At 42.4% G+C, this 18,860-nt stretch overlaps 1 protein-coding gene across 2 annotated transcripts in view; it reads right to left on the minus strand.

The window, feature by feature from the left end:
• Positions 1-18,860, minus strand: part of rab31 (RAB31, member RAS oncogene family) — a 79,289-nt gene that overhangs the window by 37,541 nt on the left and 22,888 nt on the right. Inside the window, exons 4-5 of one of the 2 annotated variants that reach the window (XM_043687758.1) lie at positions 11,023-11,094; positions 1,298-1,404 (exon numbers count right to left, since the gene is read on the minus strand). In XM_043687758.1, the coding sequence (XP_043543693.1) occupies positions 1,298-1,404; positions 11,023-11,094 (179 nt within the window). The remainder of the gene's footprint in view (positions 1-1,297; positions 1,405-11,022; positions 11,095-18,860) is intronic. The other variant, XM_043687759.1, reaches the window with a different exon arrangement.

An 18,860-nucleotide genomic window follows, 5' to 3' on the forward strand; every position in this document is an offset into this window, starting at 1 on the left:
CGAGTGACAAACGTCTCGTGCTGTGGGCAAATGTAATTGTCCATTTTGACAGGAAGAACAAAAAGAAGCATATTATTTAAATGATGAGAGAGTGCAGACCTTGGAGATTTAGGGGATACATCCTTGTACATGAATCATAAAAGGTCAGTGTGCAGGTATAGGAAGTAATTAAGAAAGCTAATATCATTTATCACGAAAGGAATTAAATAAAAAGGTACAAAGATTATGCTTCAGTTACACAGAGCACAGGTGACACCATGTCTGAAATACTGTGTGCAGTATTGGTCTCTTTCTTTCACCAAGGATGTGTTGAAAATATGGTGGAATAATTTCAGAGAAGATTTAACTAATATCTGGGTTATCTTATGATAGACAGGCTTGGCCTGTAACTGCTAGCAGAGTATCAGGCAACTCAATTGAAAAATATAGATCCGGAAGGGTTTTAATAGGTTGGATCCTCTGAAAGAAAGACCAAGAACTAGGGGTCACCTATTGCAATCAGAGATGATGGGAAATTTTGTCTCCAAGGGTGGTGAGCCTTTGGAGCTGTTTTTCTGAAAGGTATGGAAGCAGAGTCTTCGAACGTTTTTAAGACAGTGGAAGATAGGTTCTTGTCAAGCAAGGAGCTGGAAAATTATCGGGGTGGGGCAGCAGGTGGAGTTGAGGTTGCAATCAGATCAGCCATCATCTTATTCAAAGATGGAGCAGATTCAAGGAGCTGAATGGTCTGCACATTGTTTGTATGTTCATATTTGTTATTAAACTGAACCAGTGAAAAGTGCTTCTGAAATAACTCCACAGAGGTCAGTATCCCGTCACCAAGTCACCCTTTATTTCCACATGGGGAGTCCTTGACACTGATCCAACTCCCTCAGAGCCAGCTCTCAGAGTGAACAGGATGTGTGACACTCCTGTTTTTATCTCTCATCCAGGGCTCCCTGATTGGGGCTGTTAGTCTGGTCCAATCAGGGAACTCATATTGTATGACTTCCACCTAGCTGATCTCACCACAATCACAACAGTTTCCATCAGCCAAACTCAGTTCTTCATGTCATTGATCACATCAATAACCCTGGCATTAATTTGCAAACAAGAGAACAACCCTTTACAGTGTAACAAAAACATAAATTGCCAGAGAAACTCAGCAGATCTGAGAAGATCTGTGGAGAGAAAGCAGAGTTAATGTTTCGGATCCAGTGACCTTTCTTCAGAACTTTGCAGCATTACATATGTTTTGGTGGGAAGAGTCACATCCCTTTCATACAGATTGAAGACATAATCATATACAAACACCAACCTCATATCAGAAAGGTCACATTTGTTTCCAGCAATTGCCACCACAATATTTTCAGGCCCATGCTCCTTCAATTCCTTTACCCACTTCTTCAAAGTGTAGAAGGATTCCTGAGGGGAAAAACACAGTGAACAGGGTCATAGCTCCAAATAAAACAGGCATCCTTTTCTTGCAGCCCAAAGATTTGGCTTCATGAATGTTGTTTACTCTCTATCACCATGTACTGCTTCCTAGTGAGACAATGCTACTGATAATCCCAGCAACGAATGCTCACTCTGTGACCGCTCTTTCTTCAGATTCAGGTAAACAACAAGACCTGCGTCTGGATTTTCTAAAAGTGATGTTTATCTCTCTCTCACTCTCTCTCTCCCCCTCCCAACCCCAGCCCCCACACTCAGACTTCCCTTGACATTTGTATTGATTCTTTCAGTCAGGAAAACTCTGTCCCTGGTGGTACTTTACAGTTAGCTAACAAAGGTTTCCATGCATCAGAGTGAATCAGCTCTTTCACAAGTGGCTTTTACTCTGAGCCAGAGCGAGCTTCTGATCTGCAGCGGACACATTCCAAGACAGCGACAGATAGACAGACTGCTTCGTGGTGGCCCAGGCACTGGATGAGATCTGACGATATGTTTGGGTGCCTGGAGCTGTGCTTCATGACCATCTCAACCTCAGGAATGTCGCATGTGAACATTTCAGCAAAAAATATTTTCCCTGACCCGTGGTAAGTGCAGATAGAAATGGAAACTGAAAAGCCTGCTGTTAGACATTTTTCATTCAGTTTGTTCCTGTAAACGCTGTCACATGGTGCTGAGTAATAGATTTGCATCAAAATTGTGTTTTACTACCAGTTTACTTGAACCAAACTCATACAACTTCTTTTATTCTTTGTTCATGGGATGGGAGTGATGCTGGTTTGACAAGTATTGATGACCTATCCGTAATTGCAAGAAATACATAGAAACATAGAAAATGAGAACAGGAGTAGGCCATTCAGCCCTTCAAAGTTTGCTCTGCCATTCAATATGATCATGCCTGATCATTCAACTCAATGCCCTGTTCCTGCTTTCTCCCCACACCTTTTGATCCTTTCAGCCCTAAGAACTATAATTGAGTAACTCCTTCTTCAATGTTTACATTTCAGAACACAAGGAGAAAGTGAGGACTGCAGATGTTGGAGATCAGAGTTGACAAGTGTGGTGCTGGAAAAGTGCAGCAGGTCAGGCAGCTTTTCATTTCAGATCAGAAACCCTCTTTTCAGTCTCAAAATCTCTACATTTTCCCTTTTCACCTTGTGCTCAATGCCAATTGTTACTCTTCCTCACTGTATGTGAGAACTGCTCATAGAAATAGATTTCCTACAACTCAGAAACAGAGCAGAGGATATGCAGCTCGCAGTGTTTCTCACAATGTTCTGAAAGAGCCTCAAGCCGTTTCGTCAGGAGATCTACAGCAATGGAAGATGTTGTCGAGGTAATCACATCAGTCGACTGCCTATCATCTGCAAAGGGCCATAGGACCATTCGAGACAGGTAACTGGTCATGTATAGCTGGAGGAATACTTCACTGACTCGGCATGTGGGCAAGGTAAAGATGTAGGCCACCAGGAACTGGTTGAAGCCACACTGTTGTCATTTGCTCCACGCTTGAGCCATTTCCTTTCAGTGATGCAACTATATTTTTCCTGTAATTCCATCCCTTTCAGACCTATGTTATCCAATTCACAATGGAAAACGCAACAAATAATTGACCAGTATAGAAAATATAACCAAACAGCAGATAATCAGCCTCAACAGCACCTTCCAAATCTAGTGAGCTCTACTACCAAGGGTAGCAGATGTGTGCAAACAGCACGGAAACAGACCTTTCATGGCCACACTGACCAGGTTTCCCAAAATAAACTAGAACCATTTGCCTGTATCCGCCCATCGCTCTCTAAACCTTTCAAATCATCCAGATGCTTCTTAAATGTTGTAACTGTACTAGCCTCTACCACTTCCTCTGGCAGCTCATTCCATACACACACCACCCTCTGTGTGAAAAAGTTGTCCCTCAGGTCCCTTTTAAATCTTTCTCCTCTCACCTTACAAATATGTCCCTGAGTTTTGAACACCTCCATCGTACGGAAAAGATCTTTGCTCTTCACCTTACATCTATGCCCTTCACAATTTTATAAACCTCTACATGGTTGCCCACCCCGTAACCTCCTATGCTCCAATGAAAAAAGTCCCAGCCTCCCCTCATAACTAAAACCCTCCAGTCCCAGTAACATCCTTCTGAGACATGTCCGGGAGAAACAGAGTTAGCCTTCCAGGCCTGGGTTCTGTGGACTGCTCTTGACCTGAAATGTTTAATTTTTTTTTCTGTTTAGACAGATGCTGCTCGACCTGCTGAAAATTTATGGTATTTTCTGTTTTTTTCATTTCTTTTTTGTTAAGGAAACCTTACAGGGGGATTTGAAAGCCAATTTTATTTTTCTGACAAGCTGCTAATTTCACAAACATGGCTAATGACATTTAGCATTTCATGCAATAATTAATTAAATATAAACTCTGCAGGTGCTATGGTGGGATTTGAACTCTTGTCTCTGGAAGCTTGTTTTAAGAGCAGCAATGTGGAACAGTGATTCGCACGGCTGTCTCTCAGCGCAAGGGAACCAGGTTCAATTCCAGCCTTGAGTGACTGTCTGTGTGGGTTGCTTCTAGGTGCTCTGGTTTCCTCCCACAATCAGATTAGATGGATTGGCCAGTAAAGAAGCACTGCATCAATGAATGTAGATCACGCTGTTGTAGACACAGTACAAGATAGCACTGACTGACATCTCCTGAACTTAGGCAACTGCAGCCTGTATAAACTAGATCCAGCAAAACCAAATCTCCTCAGGCTTTTCTGGTCTGACTAACTAAGCTGTATAGTCAGACCCCAGTGCATAATGGGCAGCACTGCACATCGTTACTACCATCTGCTTCACTCTGAAAACCAACTTTTAAAAATTCAATTCATCCACGCCACCTAGTACAATGGGAATATAGGTGGTTCTGCTATAACATATATTTTGTTAACGCAAATTCGCTGTAACACAATTGATGAATTGGAGACACTAATTCTAAAGTGTGAACTTTTAAAACATATGTTGGCTGTAATGCGATTACATCACCAACGGTTTAAGTGCTGTTCCTGTAGCGTGGTTTTTCTATAATGCAAAGTTACACAAGAATGCAACCATCACATTGTAGAATAACTACCTGAACTTAAAGCTATTCTCCCCACTTATAGAGCTGCACCAAGACTATTATTGGCACAAACTGCACGCAAGAGTTTGATGAGAAAATGCAGGCTACAGAAACTAACACCAGAATGTGTAAGATGTACAACGCAGCCCTAACAGAAAAACACTAACCAAAATGCACAGGGCAATACTCCAACCAATTCCTACAATGACAGTGGTTTAAATTTTCACTCCAACATTGGCAGTCAGGGTTGACAGTTGGAGAAAAATCAAGTGGGGAGCCATTCCAATGAAATACTCAGCCCAACAGTATTTGCTGCATTAAATGTGATCAGATACATGAAGTGTGTTTCATGATGTTTAATTCCACTTTACTATTTCAATTCAGTGGAAATTCAGAGAATACAAGTCATATTGCAAGGCATTAGGAACCTGGACGATGCTGATAACTTCAACATTCATAGAATCCCTACAGTGTGGAAACAGGTCCTTCAGCCCAAAAATTCCACGCTGACTCTCTGAAGACTGCCCCACCCAAACCCATTCCCTATCCTATTACTCTACATTTATCCCTGACCAATGCACCTAATCTGCACATGCCTGAACACTATGGGCAATTTAGTATGGCTAATTCACCTAACCTGCACATCTTTGGACTGTGGGAGGAAACCAGCACAGACACAGAGAGAATGTGGAAACTCCACACAGACAGTCATCCAAGGCTGGAATTGAACCAAGGTCCTCACAGCACTGCAAGGCAGCAGTGCTAACTGCTGAGCCACCATACCACCCATTATGATTGGTTGCAACAGTGTATGGTTACACTTTAAAGAGATCAACCTATAACTGCATAGAATCACTATCAGTTTCAATATACTTCAAGTTTTCCAAATAATGTTAAAAAATATTATGCTCTTACATATACCTATTTGCCTACTGCAGAAGATGCACATCTCAGTAAGATCTCACAATGTTTCTGGTCATGAATCCATTTAAACCCTCCCTTTTGTATAAAGTTGTTTACTTCAAAGGTATTCCCGGCAACTAACTTTGGGGATACTTCTTTTCTTAGGTCTTTTGAAGAACTTATCTCCTTCAATATTCACTCTATATCATGTTTATCACACTCCGCCCATGTTTAATACACTCACCACTGAAGAGATATGTTAATCATTCACAGTCAATGCTATCCCACTCATTTGTTTTCCTGTTGTTTTCCTGGTGTTTTCCTGTTTATCTCAGAAAGGCATTTGCTCCCTGACCAGTCGTAGTTATTCGGATCAGTTAAATTATTAACCCTTCCAACTCTCCAACATGTAAAACAGAAAACAACTCTGTTGGACAGAAGCTCTATCTGTAACGGTACATTTTCATTGGATTAAATAAAAACAATGTTAATAAGCTAATGGGGAACTTCACAGAAGTCTGCTGGTGCACAATGGATGCCAGCAAATGACCAGTGAAGAATAAGTCCCATGATATATTCACAACCTCAAACAGCACAAGTGTCTTTTAAAGAATCACTGCTTTTATTTCAAATCATGTGATGTTTCTGTTAGTTTGAAAGATAGCAACCCTATTACTTTTCCAATACTAATCAAGTCATTATAATGTTAATGGACTGCTCCGTTAATAGGAAAAGATAACTGATAGTGATTTACCCTGAAAATCACCATGCCTTTGGAGAGGGGAAAGGTTGACAAGGAGAATTACTTGTTTTCTTCATATGCAGAAACCAAACTGCATTTGTGACTATATATATATATACACGTACATATATATTAGATTTTTTAGTGAATAGAGTATATTTTTGAAATAAAAAAGGGGAGAGTCCTTCATAATGAAGTTAAATGAGGGTCTATTCAATTATCAGACACTCCCAATTCCTCAAATATATGTAAATATAATTCTGCACAAGTAAGAAATGCCTTTGGTTTGTTTGTTGGACAGAGTCAAACTCCAATGTTTGTTTGTTCCTCTGTCTGCTATTCTATAGAACTGAACTGATCTAGTGACTGTAGAGAAGCTTATAAAGGAACAAACAAACATTGGAGTTTGACTCTGTCCAACAAACAAACCAAAGGCATTTCTTACTTGTGCAGAATTATATTTACATATATTTGAGGGATTGGGAGTGGCTGATAACTGAATAGACTCTCATTTAACTTCAGCAGAAAGACTTCAGACAGTGGTTCATTATGAAGGACTCTCCCCTTTTTTATTTCAAAAATATACTTTATTCATAAAATATCTTCCTATACATACATAGTCACTAAAGCAGTTCAGTTCTCTGTGTATATAAAGATATTTTTATGCGTAAAGTATTCCTGGTGACCATAGTCAGTGTAGGAATTAAACCCAATCTATTGGCATCACTCTGTATGACAAACCAGCTATCCATCCAACTGAACTAACCAATCTCCTCTTCCTGATGCTCACATACAGGATTGATGCAATATGAATTACCTCAGTACAGACTAGGGATCAAACTCACAAACCTCTGCTCTCTCTCTCTCTGGTTTATCTCTGCACTGAATTGTGCACTTCGTGTTCTGGGAGCTTTGGGATTACTCAACACATCTTAGTAGACACATCAGCATTCTATGAAAACTTCTGTCTCTTCTATTCCATTAAGCAGGTACCAGAGACAGCAGTTAGCCTGAAATACCATACAAGTAGCCACAGAACAATCAATGCAAATGGATTAATATTGACTGCACTTCACTGGAAGTACACAACATTACAAGAGAATCCCATTCCACTTGCTTACATTTGCTAATGACTCATATTCAGTAACGTGATAATTTTAAGAATGTCCCTTATGATTTTTTTTTTAAATTATCTGCTGTGAATTGATTTGGCATCAATCATAGTTCCAAACCAACAGGAGCATCTGACTGGTATCTGGGACTGCCAGAGATCAAAACATGCTGTAACAAAGTAAAACTTATTGAAAAAAATTCCTATTGGAGTTCTTCATTATCCTGACACCATTCTAAAACCAAAGCCAAAATATTATGAGAAAATTTGCCCCTTCACACAGCAGCATTAATGTCAAGACACATTTTCACAACCTTCCATGGGGATTAAAGAAGTTATGTGTCAGACAACTTGTTTTATTTTGGTTTCATTTATCAGTTTTATTAATACTGTTTTTGTTCAATGCATTTGAGACAGATAGGTTGATGATTAGAATTCAAGTTTGTTTTCCCTCACACTGGTTCTCTCACCAGCTGCCCCAAGGCAGATATGTCCTTCAGACCTCATCTCAATCACACTTGCTGCCTCACACTAAAGTTTCCTGTTCTCCCCTCATTCAGTTCTTCTTGCAGTAGCATTTACTACAAGTTCTTCAGTTGAGTGGGCATTGGTGTTAGTCAGCCTGCATTTGACCTGATACCATAAAACATCATTGGGCCTGGGATCAATGCCAAGCATCTCCAGTGCTCTGATGGATCTTTCCTGTTGGTGGGACAGGACATTCACAGGCATGATGATGGAGGATCATGGGCATGGTCTCTAATTGTCTGAATTTGATAGGTACATCCAGGAAGGTCTTTGAAACAATGTGCAGATAGTCCAACTGGGGAAGGGGCCATACTGTTACTTGTGTTGGGGAAAGACCTGGCTAGATGATCAAAGTGCAGTGGAGAATTGAGGGAGTTAATGAGTACATTACATGTGTATTTACTAAAGTGAAGGACATGGATGATGGTAAGATTAGGAAGGGATATATTGATATTTTGGGGCATGTCGACATTAGGGAGGAAGAGGTATTGGGTGTCTTGAAAAGATTAGGGTAGATGGGTTCCCAGGGATCTATCCATGATACTGAGGGAGACAAGGGTGGAGGTTGTTGCGACCTTTATAGAGATCTTAGTATCCTCTTTAGCCACAGTTGAGGTCCCAGAAGATTGGAGAATAGCCAATGTTGTTCCTTTGTTTAAGGAGGGGCAGATGAATAATTCAGGAAATCATAAGTAGGGAAATTATTGGAGAAAATTCTTAGAAACAGGATTTACTCACACTTGGAGAAAAATGCCTTATTAAGGACAGTCAATATGGCTTTATGTGGGGGAGGTCTTGTCTCGCAAATTTCATAGAATCCACACAGTGTGGAAACGGGCCATTCTGCCCAACAGGTCCACACCCGACTCGCCGAAGAGCATCCCACTCAAACTCATCCCCCTACCCTATTCCTGTAATCCTGCATGTCCCATTGCTAATCCACGTAACCTACACATTCCTGAACATTATGGGCAATTTAGCATGGCCAGTCCACTTAACCTGCACATCTTTGGACTGTGGGAAGAAGCCCACACAGACATGGGGAGAATGTGCAAACTCCACACAGGCAGTCGCCTGAGGGTGGAATTGAACCCGGGTCCCTGGCCCTGTGAGCCACCGTGATTGAGTTTTTTGAGGAAGTAATGAAGATTATTGATGACGGTAGGGCAACGGATGTTATCCATATGGGTTGTACTAAAGCATTCAACAAGATCCCTCATGGTAGGCTGGTCCAGAAGATTAAGTCACAGGAATCTACTTTGAGTTGGCAAGATGGATACAACCTTGGCTTGGTCATAGAAGACAGAGTTATGGAGGGGTGTTTTTCAACCTGAGGTCTGTGATCAGCAGTGCTCTGCAAAGATCAGTGCTGGGGACCCCTGTGGTTTGTAATATATAAAATTTATTTGGATAATGATGTAAGTCATTGGATTTGTAAGCTTGCAAACAAAATGCAGATTGGTAGAGCTGTGAATAGTGAGCACGGTTATCAAAAGATACAGCAGGATACAGGTCAGCTGGCAGACGGAGTTTAATCTGGACAACTGTGAGGTGATGCATTTTGGGAAGTCAAATGAAGAGCAAAGTATAGAGTAAATGGCAGGACCCTTAAGAATATTAATATACAGAATGATCTTGGGAGTCCAAGTCAATAGATCTCTGAAAGTGGCAACACAAGTGGAGAAGGTTGTAAAGAAGGTGTACAGATGATTGCCTTCAGCATTTGGGGCACTGAGTATGGAAGTTGGCAAGTCATGCTATATCAGACTTTGTCCAGGCCGGAGTTAGAACAGAGGTGCAGTTCTGGTCCCAACACTACAGGAAAGACTTGGAGACTTTTGAGAGGGCACAGGACCAGGAAGTTGTCTAGATTGAAGTGTATTAGCTAGAGAGAGAGGTTGGACAAACTTCGATTGTTTTCATATGGGTGTCAGAGGCTGAGGAGTAATTTGTAAATAAAGTTATGCGATGCATGGATAGCATGTAGAGTCAGAGTCTTTCTCCCAGAGTGGAAATGTCAAATACTAGGGGGCACAAGTTTAGGATGAGAGGGGGAAGGCTTAAAGGAAAATTGTTCTACGCAGAGGGTGGTCAGTAACTGGAACACGCTGCCAGGAGAGGTGGTAGAGGCAAGTACAATAGCAATGTTAATGAGGCATTCAGACAGGCATGCGAACAAGTAGAGAGAGGGAGAGAGAGATAGAGACAGAGAGAGACCATGTGCAGGCAGATGAGATTAGTTTAGAATGGGCTCATGGTCAGCACAGACATGATGGGCCGAAGAGCCTGATCCTGTGCTGCGCTGTTCTACATTCTCTGAAAACCCACAGAACTCAGAAAGAGCTGAATTGCTCCTCACTAAACCTTCAGGCGTTGATGCCTGCTAATGCTGTACCTAGTAATAAGCCTTGTCAAATAGGCAGCAAACGGGGTTGTAAAAAGGTCTGCAATTGTTCTCTTGCAAAAATGCCAAAATGTGATCCTTAAGCAACTGAATGAATGCAAGGCCTGAGCAGCTCAGAGTTGACATTCTTCCAGCACAAGCAATCAGCATGAAGGAAAGACCAGCCAGGTTTAGCCAGTTGACCAACACATGGCCTGGGATAACCTGCAGGTATTTTCCAATTTATCCTTTAGAATCATGGAATCCCTACAGTGCAGATAGAGGCCTTTCAGCCTATCGAGTCTGCATTGACCCTCTGAAGAGCATCCACCCAGACTCTGCATTTCCCAAGGCTAATCTCCCTAATCTGTACATCCCTGTACACTAAGAACAATTTAGCATGGCCAATCCACCTAACCTACACATTTTTGGACTGAGAGAGAAAACCCACACAGACACGAGGAGAACATGCAAACTCCACACAAACTCCAGCCAAGGCTGGAATCAAAGCCAGGTCCCTGGACTGTGAGGGCAGCAGTGCTAATCACTGAGCCACCATGCTACCCATTTAGTTGAGCACAAGTTATGCTAAACCTAATTGTGCAGATGCTTTTCTATGCATCTGCAAGAAAATGAGTGAAAATTTAAACTCCAGCTGAACACTGTCTCCCACAGTAATTCTGACGAGTAACTCAGTTAGATTTAATTCTCTCATGAAAACACAGTGAAATGTGCTCTGCTGTTCCAGATGAAATTCCAATCATTTCTTATCCCAAAACTGGTTGACAAGGATTTTGAACTAAAGAACTGGACATTATAGCAGTTTACCTCATTTGTGATATCGTAAACTATAACAGCTGCAGCAGACCCACGATAATACATTGGAGCCAGTGAGTGAAACTGTGAGGAACAAAAGACAAAACAAATTAGACAAGCTGTGGGACGTCTACATTTTCAAAATGAATATATGGTTACATTATAATGGATAGTCCCAGCTTGATTCTATCCCGAAAATTTAGTACATTAAAAATTATATTCTGAAGTTTGAAAATCAGAATCCAGAGAAAATAGGAGCAAGAGTAGGCCATTTAGCCCATTGAGCCTACCCTGGCATTCAAAACCATTGTGGTTGATCCATTATATCAACACAAGACTCGTACTCTTTTTGTACACCCCTTGATGCCTTTACGCTCTGTTTCTTTCTTAAATATATCCCATGATTTGGCCTCCATTGTGTTTGGTATTAGAGAATTCCACTGGACCCCTCACCCTCCAAGTTAAGAAATTTCTCCTCGCACCTCAGACAGAAATGGTTACCCTATATTTTTATGGCATCCTCCCCTGGGTTAGACTCCTTAGCCATGTGAAACATTATTCTGCATTTACTCTGTCGAGCCCTGACAGAATTTCAATGAGATCTCCTCGCGTTCTTCCAAACACTAGTGAATACAGGCCCAGTCAACCTAACCTAACCACTCTTGAAACCCACCCCTCCCAAAGCAACAAGGACGGAACCCCCCTAGTCCTCACCTTCCACCCCACCAAACTCCACATACATTGTGTCATCCTCTACGACCTCCAAATGGACCCCACCACCAAAGATATATTTCCCTCCCCGCTCCTATCAACGTTCCAGAAAGACCATTCCCTCCGCGGCTCCCTCGTCAGGTCCACATCCCCCACCAGCCCACACTCCATTCCTGGCACCTTTCCCTGCCACCACAGGAAGTGCAAAACCTGAGCCCACACCTCACCCTTCAGCTCTGTCCAAGGCCCCTAGGCATCCTTCCATATCCATCAGAAATTTATCTGTACTTCTACCAATGTCATCTACTGCATCCGCTGCACCCGGTGTGGTCACCTCTACATTGGGGAGACAGGACACCTTCTTGCAGATCTCTGGAACATCCGCACCCACCAACCCCACTGCCCCATGGCTGAACACTCCAACTCTCCCTCCCACTCCATCAAAGGCATACAGGTCCTGGGCCTCCTCCACCACCTAAACCGTTACCACCTGACGCCTGGAGGAAGAACACCTCATATTCCGCCTTGGGACCCTGCAATCTCAAAGGGATAAATGTGGATTTCAACAGCTTCCTCTTTTCCCCTCTATGCCTGAAACGTCGATTCTCCTGCTCCTCGGATGTTGCCTGACCTGCTGTGCTTTCCCAGCAACACAGTCTACAGCATCTACAGTCCTCACTTTCTCCCTGTCAACCTAACCTGTCCGCCTACAACCAAACCTGTCATCCCAGGAATAAATCTGCTGCATTCCCTCCAGGGCATTCCTTCTTTTCCGAGGTAAGGAGACCGAAACTGCACACAATATTCCAGGTGTGGTCTCACCAAGGCCCTGTGCTGCAGTAAAACATACTTGCTCCTATAATCAAATCCTTTTGCAAGGAAGGGCAACATACCATTTGGTTCTTAAGTGCTTGCCGCACCGGGGCACTGGTTTTTAGTAAACAGATCTTTAAATCGTTTAGTTCTTTACTAATTTCAAGTAAGACTTGCAATTATCTCATGGCACCCATGACCACCAAACAGTGCTTTGTGACCAATGAAGTGCTTTTTGACACAGAGTCACTAGTGTGATGGAGGAAACACAGCAGCCAATTTGTAGACAGCAAACAGTCGCCAACAATACTGTGATAATCCTGTTAATTAAGGTCAAACATTGACAGAATGCTAGGGATAATGTCCCTGCTTGGAGTACAGCAGGATCTTCCTCATTCACCTGAGAGGTCAGACATGCTTCTGTTTACTCATCTCAAGTGTGCTCCAAGTCCAGGAGCGTGACTTGAAGCCTGTCACTTGAAGGCAAGCAAACTACCAATAGCTTCCAAAAGTGGACCACCTCTGCCAATGTCGGTTGTTATTCCCCTCAGCCCACAGCATTGAGACTCTGATGTCCAGGATATAGCATGTTCACTCCATTTAGATTTATTGGACGTCGTTAACTACAGAGTTATCCGACAGATTGAGGGAAGTCCCCGGGCCTGGCCATGGTGTGAAAAGCCCGCAGAATAAGGGAATCAGAATCCAGCCCTCTGAATCCAGCATGGGAAATGGTATTATAAAATCACCAGTTAAAAGCAATCACTGTTACCAGCTTTGCTATTCGAGGGGCCTTCTAGGTTCCTGGTTGAAAAACTGCTGAACTGACAATAAGACAGCATTGCATGTCTTAACTTGCCACATCATTCAGCAAGTCATTTCACGAGGTAAAACTCTTCCAAATGGCCGAAATCTTAGAACTGCAGCTCCAGCCATATGGCATCCCAGACAGTCAATGACAGCACAAAAAAATAGCAATTTATCTGTGATGCATATTGCACAGTTGAGACAGACCTTTCCATTTGTGCATTGAACATTTCAATCCAGTTTTTAGCCTTTGTGCCTTCAGCCCTATGGCTCTCTCATTTAGAAGTCAGTCCACAGTTAAAACTGCTCTAGGGGCTCGTTTTGGCAGAGATCCAAGTGGTTTCTAACATCTGAAACATCTACCATGTCATAAAGCCCTTCAATTCTGACAGACATGACTTTCTATTAATTCTAATAAAAAAAGAACTCATAGAAAACATAATGCCCACCAGATGCATATGTATGCTTTGCTGTCACACAGAACAGAACTTAAAAGTGAATGTACAGCAAAACTATTCTAATTAATAGTAGTTTATTAGCAGATGCATGAGCTCTGGTTTCCATTACATGAACTCTCAACCTGATACCTCAGAGGCTGACATTACTCTAAGATTGTACATGTGTCTTCAATCCCACATCGTATGATTCCAATCACAAGCATAAGCTTGCAGTTTTAAGTATCATGATTAATCAAAATAAGATATTCAGAGGTAAAAAAAATGACATAAATCTAGAGATTAATGGTACATATTATCCCTTCTGTTATTTTCTCTTTAAGTGTTGTGTTGATTAAATATTGATCATTATCATTTATCTTGTGTTTTAATGAACCTGGATGGAAATTTAACCACATCATTCATACCTACCTGTACCCACTTTGGCTTGTTTTCCTGTTTTCCATCTCTGGGAAGGATAGAAGACATGGTGGACATTTTTCATGTCACTCAGTGAAAACTGTAGTTATTGTAATCAGGCTGATAGTGAGGTCAGCTAGATGGACCTCATAGAATGTAAGTTCCCTGATTGGGGCTGTTAGTCTGGTCCAATCAGGGAGCCCTGGCTGACAGATAAGGGCAGGAGTGTCAGAGGTTCTATTCGCTCTAGAAACCAGCGCTGACCTAGCTGGAGCAGTGTCAAGGGTGGATTTGATGGCAAGATAGTGGGCTCTGTGGAGTTATTTCAAATAATAGTTCCTGATTAAATAATTCCCGACATTGCAGAAGTAAAGGTAAATGGTATAACAATAGGAGACAATGCATTTGGAATCTTCTTTTTGCCATAACCATAATACAAAAAAGTTTGAATAACAATCTGGACTGCTCAGGCATGTAATGTAATCTTTAGGAGAGGTAGGACTTGAACCCAGAACTATTAGCCAAGAGGTAGGGACAACTCTGACTTTGAACCCCACCACTATAACTAAATTTTCAGGCAGTCAGACTCTTATGGAGTCAACATAGGTCTGAGCTCATTTGCCAAACAGACCCCTATGTCCTTTTGTATCTAGTTCCATTCAGGCACTTGACATTGGGCATTTCACTAGGATCGAGCTCCCTTGAGGGAGGAAGTTTTTCCTCCTCCACCCACCTCCACTGAGACTGTCACCAATCAGAGGCCAGCAGCTCTTCTGTCCTCACCGGGAGGCCAGTGACTGATGCTGATCTCTTGAGATCTCAGATCAAATGAAGGCTTGGGGAAGGATGTGTGATCCCCCAGAGAACTCAAGTGCATCTGGACAGTTTCAAAAATGTTGACCAACTTACCTTTCTGAGCAAATTCCCACTATTAATCACTGTAAAGTCTTATTTAACTTTAACATATTATTACGCTATACCATATGAAATTATTACCACCTTTTGATCTGATCTTTATAGAAAAAGTGATAAGCTTCCCTGTGTTTCATGACTTCTGAGATACCAGGAACCATGTCTCCTCGTAAAATAGACCCAACTTCATGGAAATAGTGAGATTTCTAAAATGCCCACCTTACAACAGTGTAGGCAGGAAATCGAGTCTTAGAGATGTACAGCACGGAAACAAACCTTTCTATCCAATTCAGCCATGTTAACGAGACACCCCAAATTAATCTAACCCCATTTGCCAGCATTTGTCTCATATCCCTCAAAACACTTCCTATTCATATACCCATCCAGATGCCTTTTAAATGTTGTACCAGGCTCCCTCACTTCCTCTGGCAGCTCATTCCATACACACACCACACTATGAAAAAGTTGCCTCTTAGGTCGCCTTAAAACTTTTCCCTCTCATCTTAATCCTTTGCTCTCTAGTTTTGGACTTGCCTATCCTGGGAAAAAAGACCTTGGCTATTCACTCTATCCATGCCCCTCATGCTTTTATAAACCTCTATAAGATCACCCCTCAGCCTCTGATGCTCCAGGAAAAATGGCTCCAGCCTGTTCAGCCTCTCCCTGTAGCTCAAATCCTCCAATTCTGGCAACATCCTTGTAAATCTTTTCTGAACCCTTTCAAGTTTCACAACACCTTTCTTCTAGAAGGGAGACCAGAATTGCACACAGTATTCCAAAAGTGGCCTAATCAATGTTCTATATAGCCGCCACCCTGGGGGACATTAAAAATCCCCTCAATGGGAAAAGGTGTGTGGGACTCCTAGAATCATACAGTCCCCTTTTTAACTCCCACCCGCCTCTGATCCGAATCAGGCAGAGGCAGGAATACGCAGTCCTATGTCTATAGAGCCCAGTATGTAATGAACTGCTGTATTAATCTGTGCTGCTGCCTACAAAAATTTGTGCAGAAAGCATCCCTAGACTGTTCACTTCTCGCAAGATGTTGTTGTTGGCAGCAGCAGGAGCAGTTGGTGTAGATTAAAAGGGAAGGCGCAGGACATAAAGGATCTGGACAAAGAATTCTTCACCTTCTAAACAACCACAAGCACCATGACCCCACAAACAAGACAGCCAAAGGTTAACAGTTTACTGAAACTGGATTCTACACTGTTCTGTAAGGGACTTTTGTTTTTAAACATGGGAAATTAAACATACAGCCTGTTCTTGGTTTAAGCACAGATGGTGAAAATTCCAGAATGTTAAATATTTTCATTCCTTCCTTCCCATATCCTGGGCCTGCAAATGTGCACAGTCACACAGATGGAAAAATAGCAAGATGGCTCATGGAGTGGTTTTGAAGGTTGTGGGTTGTCCAATCTTTTAAACTCTTTTAACCCTTTGCTTTTATAGATTTCTTCTTCATTCCACAGCAAGCGTTAGTGAGGAGCGTAAACCAGTTAAACTTAGAAATGACTGGTACTGTCTGGAGTAATCCTAGTTCAGAGCAGGAGTCACTTACAGGTCTTACATTGATTCTTCCTTTTATGGGAAACGGAAAATCACTCCCTGTAGCTTTTAGCTCCTCAGGCAGCAAGCACTGAGCAATGACTCACTTCCCTTTTGAGAAATCCACATTTATTTTTGTTACTGGTTGTGAAACCGGGAGGCCAGAGTATTTTATCAAGGTTGATGACTCGGCCTCTTTTCCTGCTTTTTTTCTGATGCTCGGCCAAATTTGGAAGATTCCTAAACTCAAAAAGCAAAAATATTGGTGAACACTGGGGTTCTGAGCAAGCAGAAAACAACAGAAAATGCTGAAAATACTCAATGGGTCGAGCAGCATCTGTCAAGACAGAAGTATAGCTCATGGGTTGAACTTTCTTCAGATGCAGTTACTCCTACTGCACCAGGAATGTGAGTGAGAGATGAACCCACTCTGACTCTGTCGTTTTGACCGGATGTAAACAATCATCGGTCCATTAAAGGCCTCTAGGGTTTCCGGTTCAACCAGAACATCGACTCAGCAGCGCCACCACTCATGGTGACCATTGCTGAGGCTACACCTTGTGTGACAGTCAGAGTGATCCAGCACTGAAGAGGCCCTTCGGCCCACCATTTCTGCACCAACCTACCTTCACTAGTCCCACTGTCCGGTACTTGGCCCGTGGCCTTGAATTATCCAAGTAATTTTTGAGAGCTCGTGAGGTTTCCTGCCTCATCTACCCATTCAGTCAGACCCCACCACCATCTGGGTGAAATTTTGTTTCCTCAAAGCCCTTCGAAATCTCCTGCCCCTCACTTTAAAAATTATGCCTCATTGGCCTAGATTCCTTTGAAGAGCTAGTGCATTCATTTTGAGCAGTTGAGGCCAGGCGAAACCTGGCATCGAGATGGAGGGAGGGGATTTGATGTGGGATGTGATATGTCAGTGATGGGTAAGGCATGGAGGGAGCCATCGTGATTTTGGTGAAGGGCCCTTCCACTGAGAGATCACGAGGGGTTTTTTGAATAATCACATCAAGAGAGGCTGTGTCGTTCTGATCTTGGTAAAATGCTTGGATGAATTAGCCTCCCGATGGACAGCTGCCACAGCAGCTGGGAGACAACGGGCAGTCTTCCTGGTACCTTCCATTGCTATGGTCCAGCCATGCTGCCATTCTGCCCATCACCAACGGGCTGAGGAAACACAGCCCAGCATTTCCAATCGACCTAGAAGTTCTGATTAAGCGTGATTGACCTGTAATGTTAAATCTGCAAATTTCAGTTTCCATTTACAAAGCAATTTACTAAGGACAAACTTGGAGACTTGACAGTGTAGATGCAGATGACTCCCCTTGTGGGAAAGTTCAAGACGAGAGGGCATAATCTCAGAATAAGGGGTCACATATTTAACATGGAGGTAAGCAGCAATTTCTTCTCTCAGAGAGTACTGAATCCATGGAATTCTTTGCTGCAAGAGTCTGTGGAGGTTGGGTCACTAAAACCGAGATAGGTAGATTTTTAATCAGTAATGGGAATCAATAGCTATGGGGAAAGTGAGTTTTGATTGTCGAGTCAGCAATGATCTCATTGAATGCCACAGCAGACTTGATGGGCACAATGGCCTACTTCTGTTCCGGGGATTTATGGTCTTATGGTCAAAATGCCATGGTCATATCCAACAGGTGCAATGCTTCATTGGGGATTATTGAAATGCTCTCCTGTCCAGCTTTTCAAGTTTCACTCTCCATAAACTTCATCCAAAATAGTGCTGCTGGCTTGCACAAAGTCTCATTTATCTTTTACCCAATGCTGACTCACATTGGTTCCTAGCATTGCCTCAATCTTCAAATTCTTATCCTTGCATTGAAATCCCTCTACAACCATGATCCATCCTATTTTTATACCTTTCTCCATCCCTAAAACCCACCCCCACCCTCACCCCCAAAATCTCAGCACTCCTTTGATTCTAGCTTCTTTGACCCTCAATGACTGGTTGTGCCTTAGTTAACTATCCCCAAGCTGGACACCTTTTATATACTCATAAAAAATGTTTCTTAGGTCAAGCTATTGGATGACTGCTCTAATATCTCCAGTGCAGCCTGGTCCCTTTGCCCTTTCATCGTTAAGGGGTTTGTAATTTTGCAAAAATGTGCGAAAAGACAATTTGAGAAATGCAGCACATAGGGCATGTGTGCTGTCAATGTTGTTTAGCAATTTGCCACTTGTTTA

The sequence above is a fragment of the Chiloscyllium plagiosum genome, chromosome 4 (genome assembly GCF_004010195.1).
Source record: "Chiloscyllium plagiosum isolate BGI_BamShark_2017 chromosome 4, ASM401019v2, whole genome shotgun sequence".
In the NCBI taxonomy this organism is placed as follows: Eukaryota; Metazoa; Chordata; class Chondrichthyes; order Orectolobiformes; family Hemiscylliidae; genus Chiloscyllium; species Chiloscyllium plagiosum.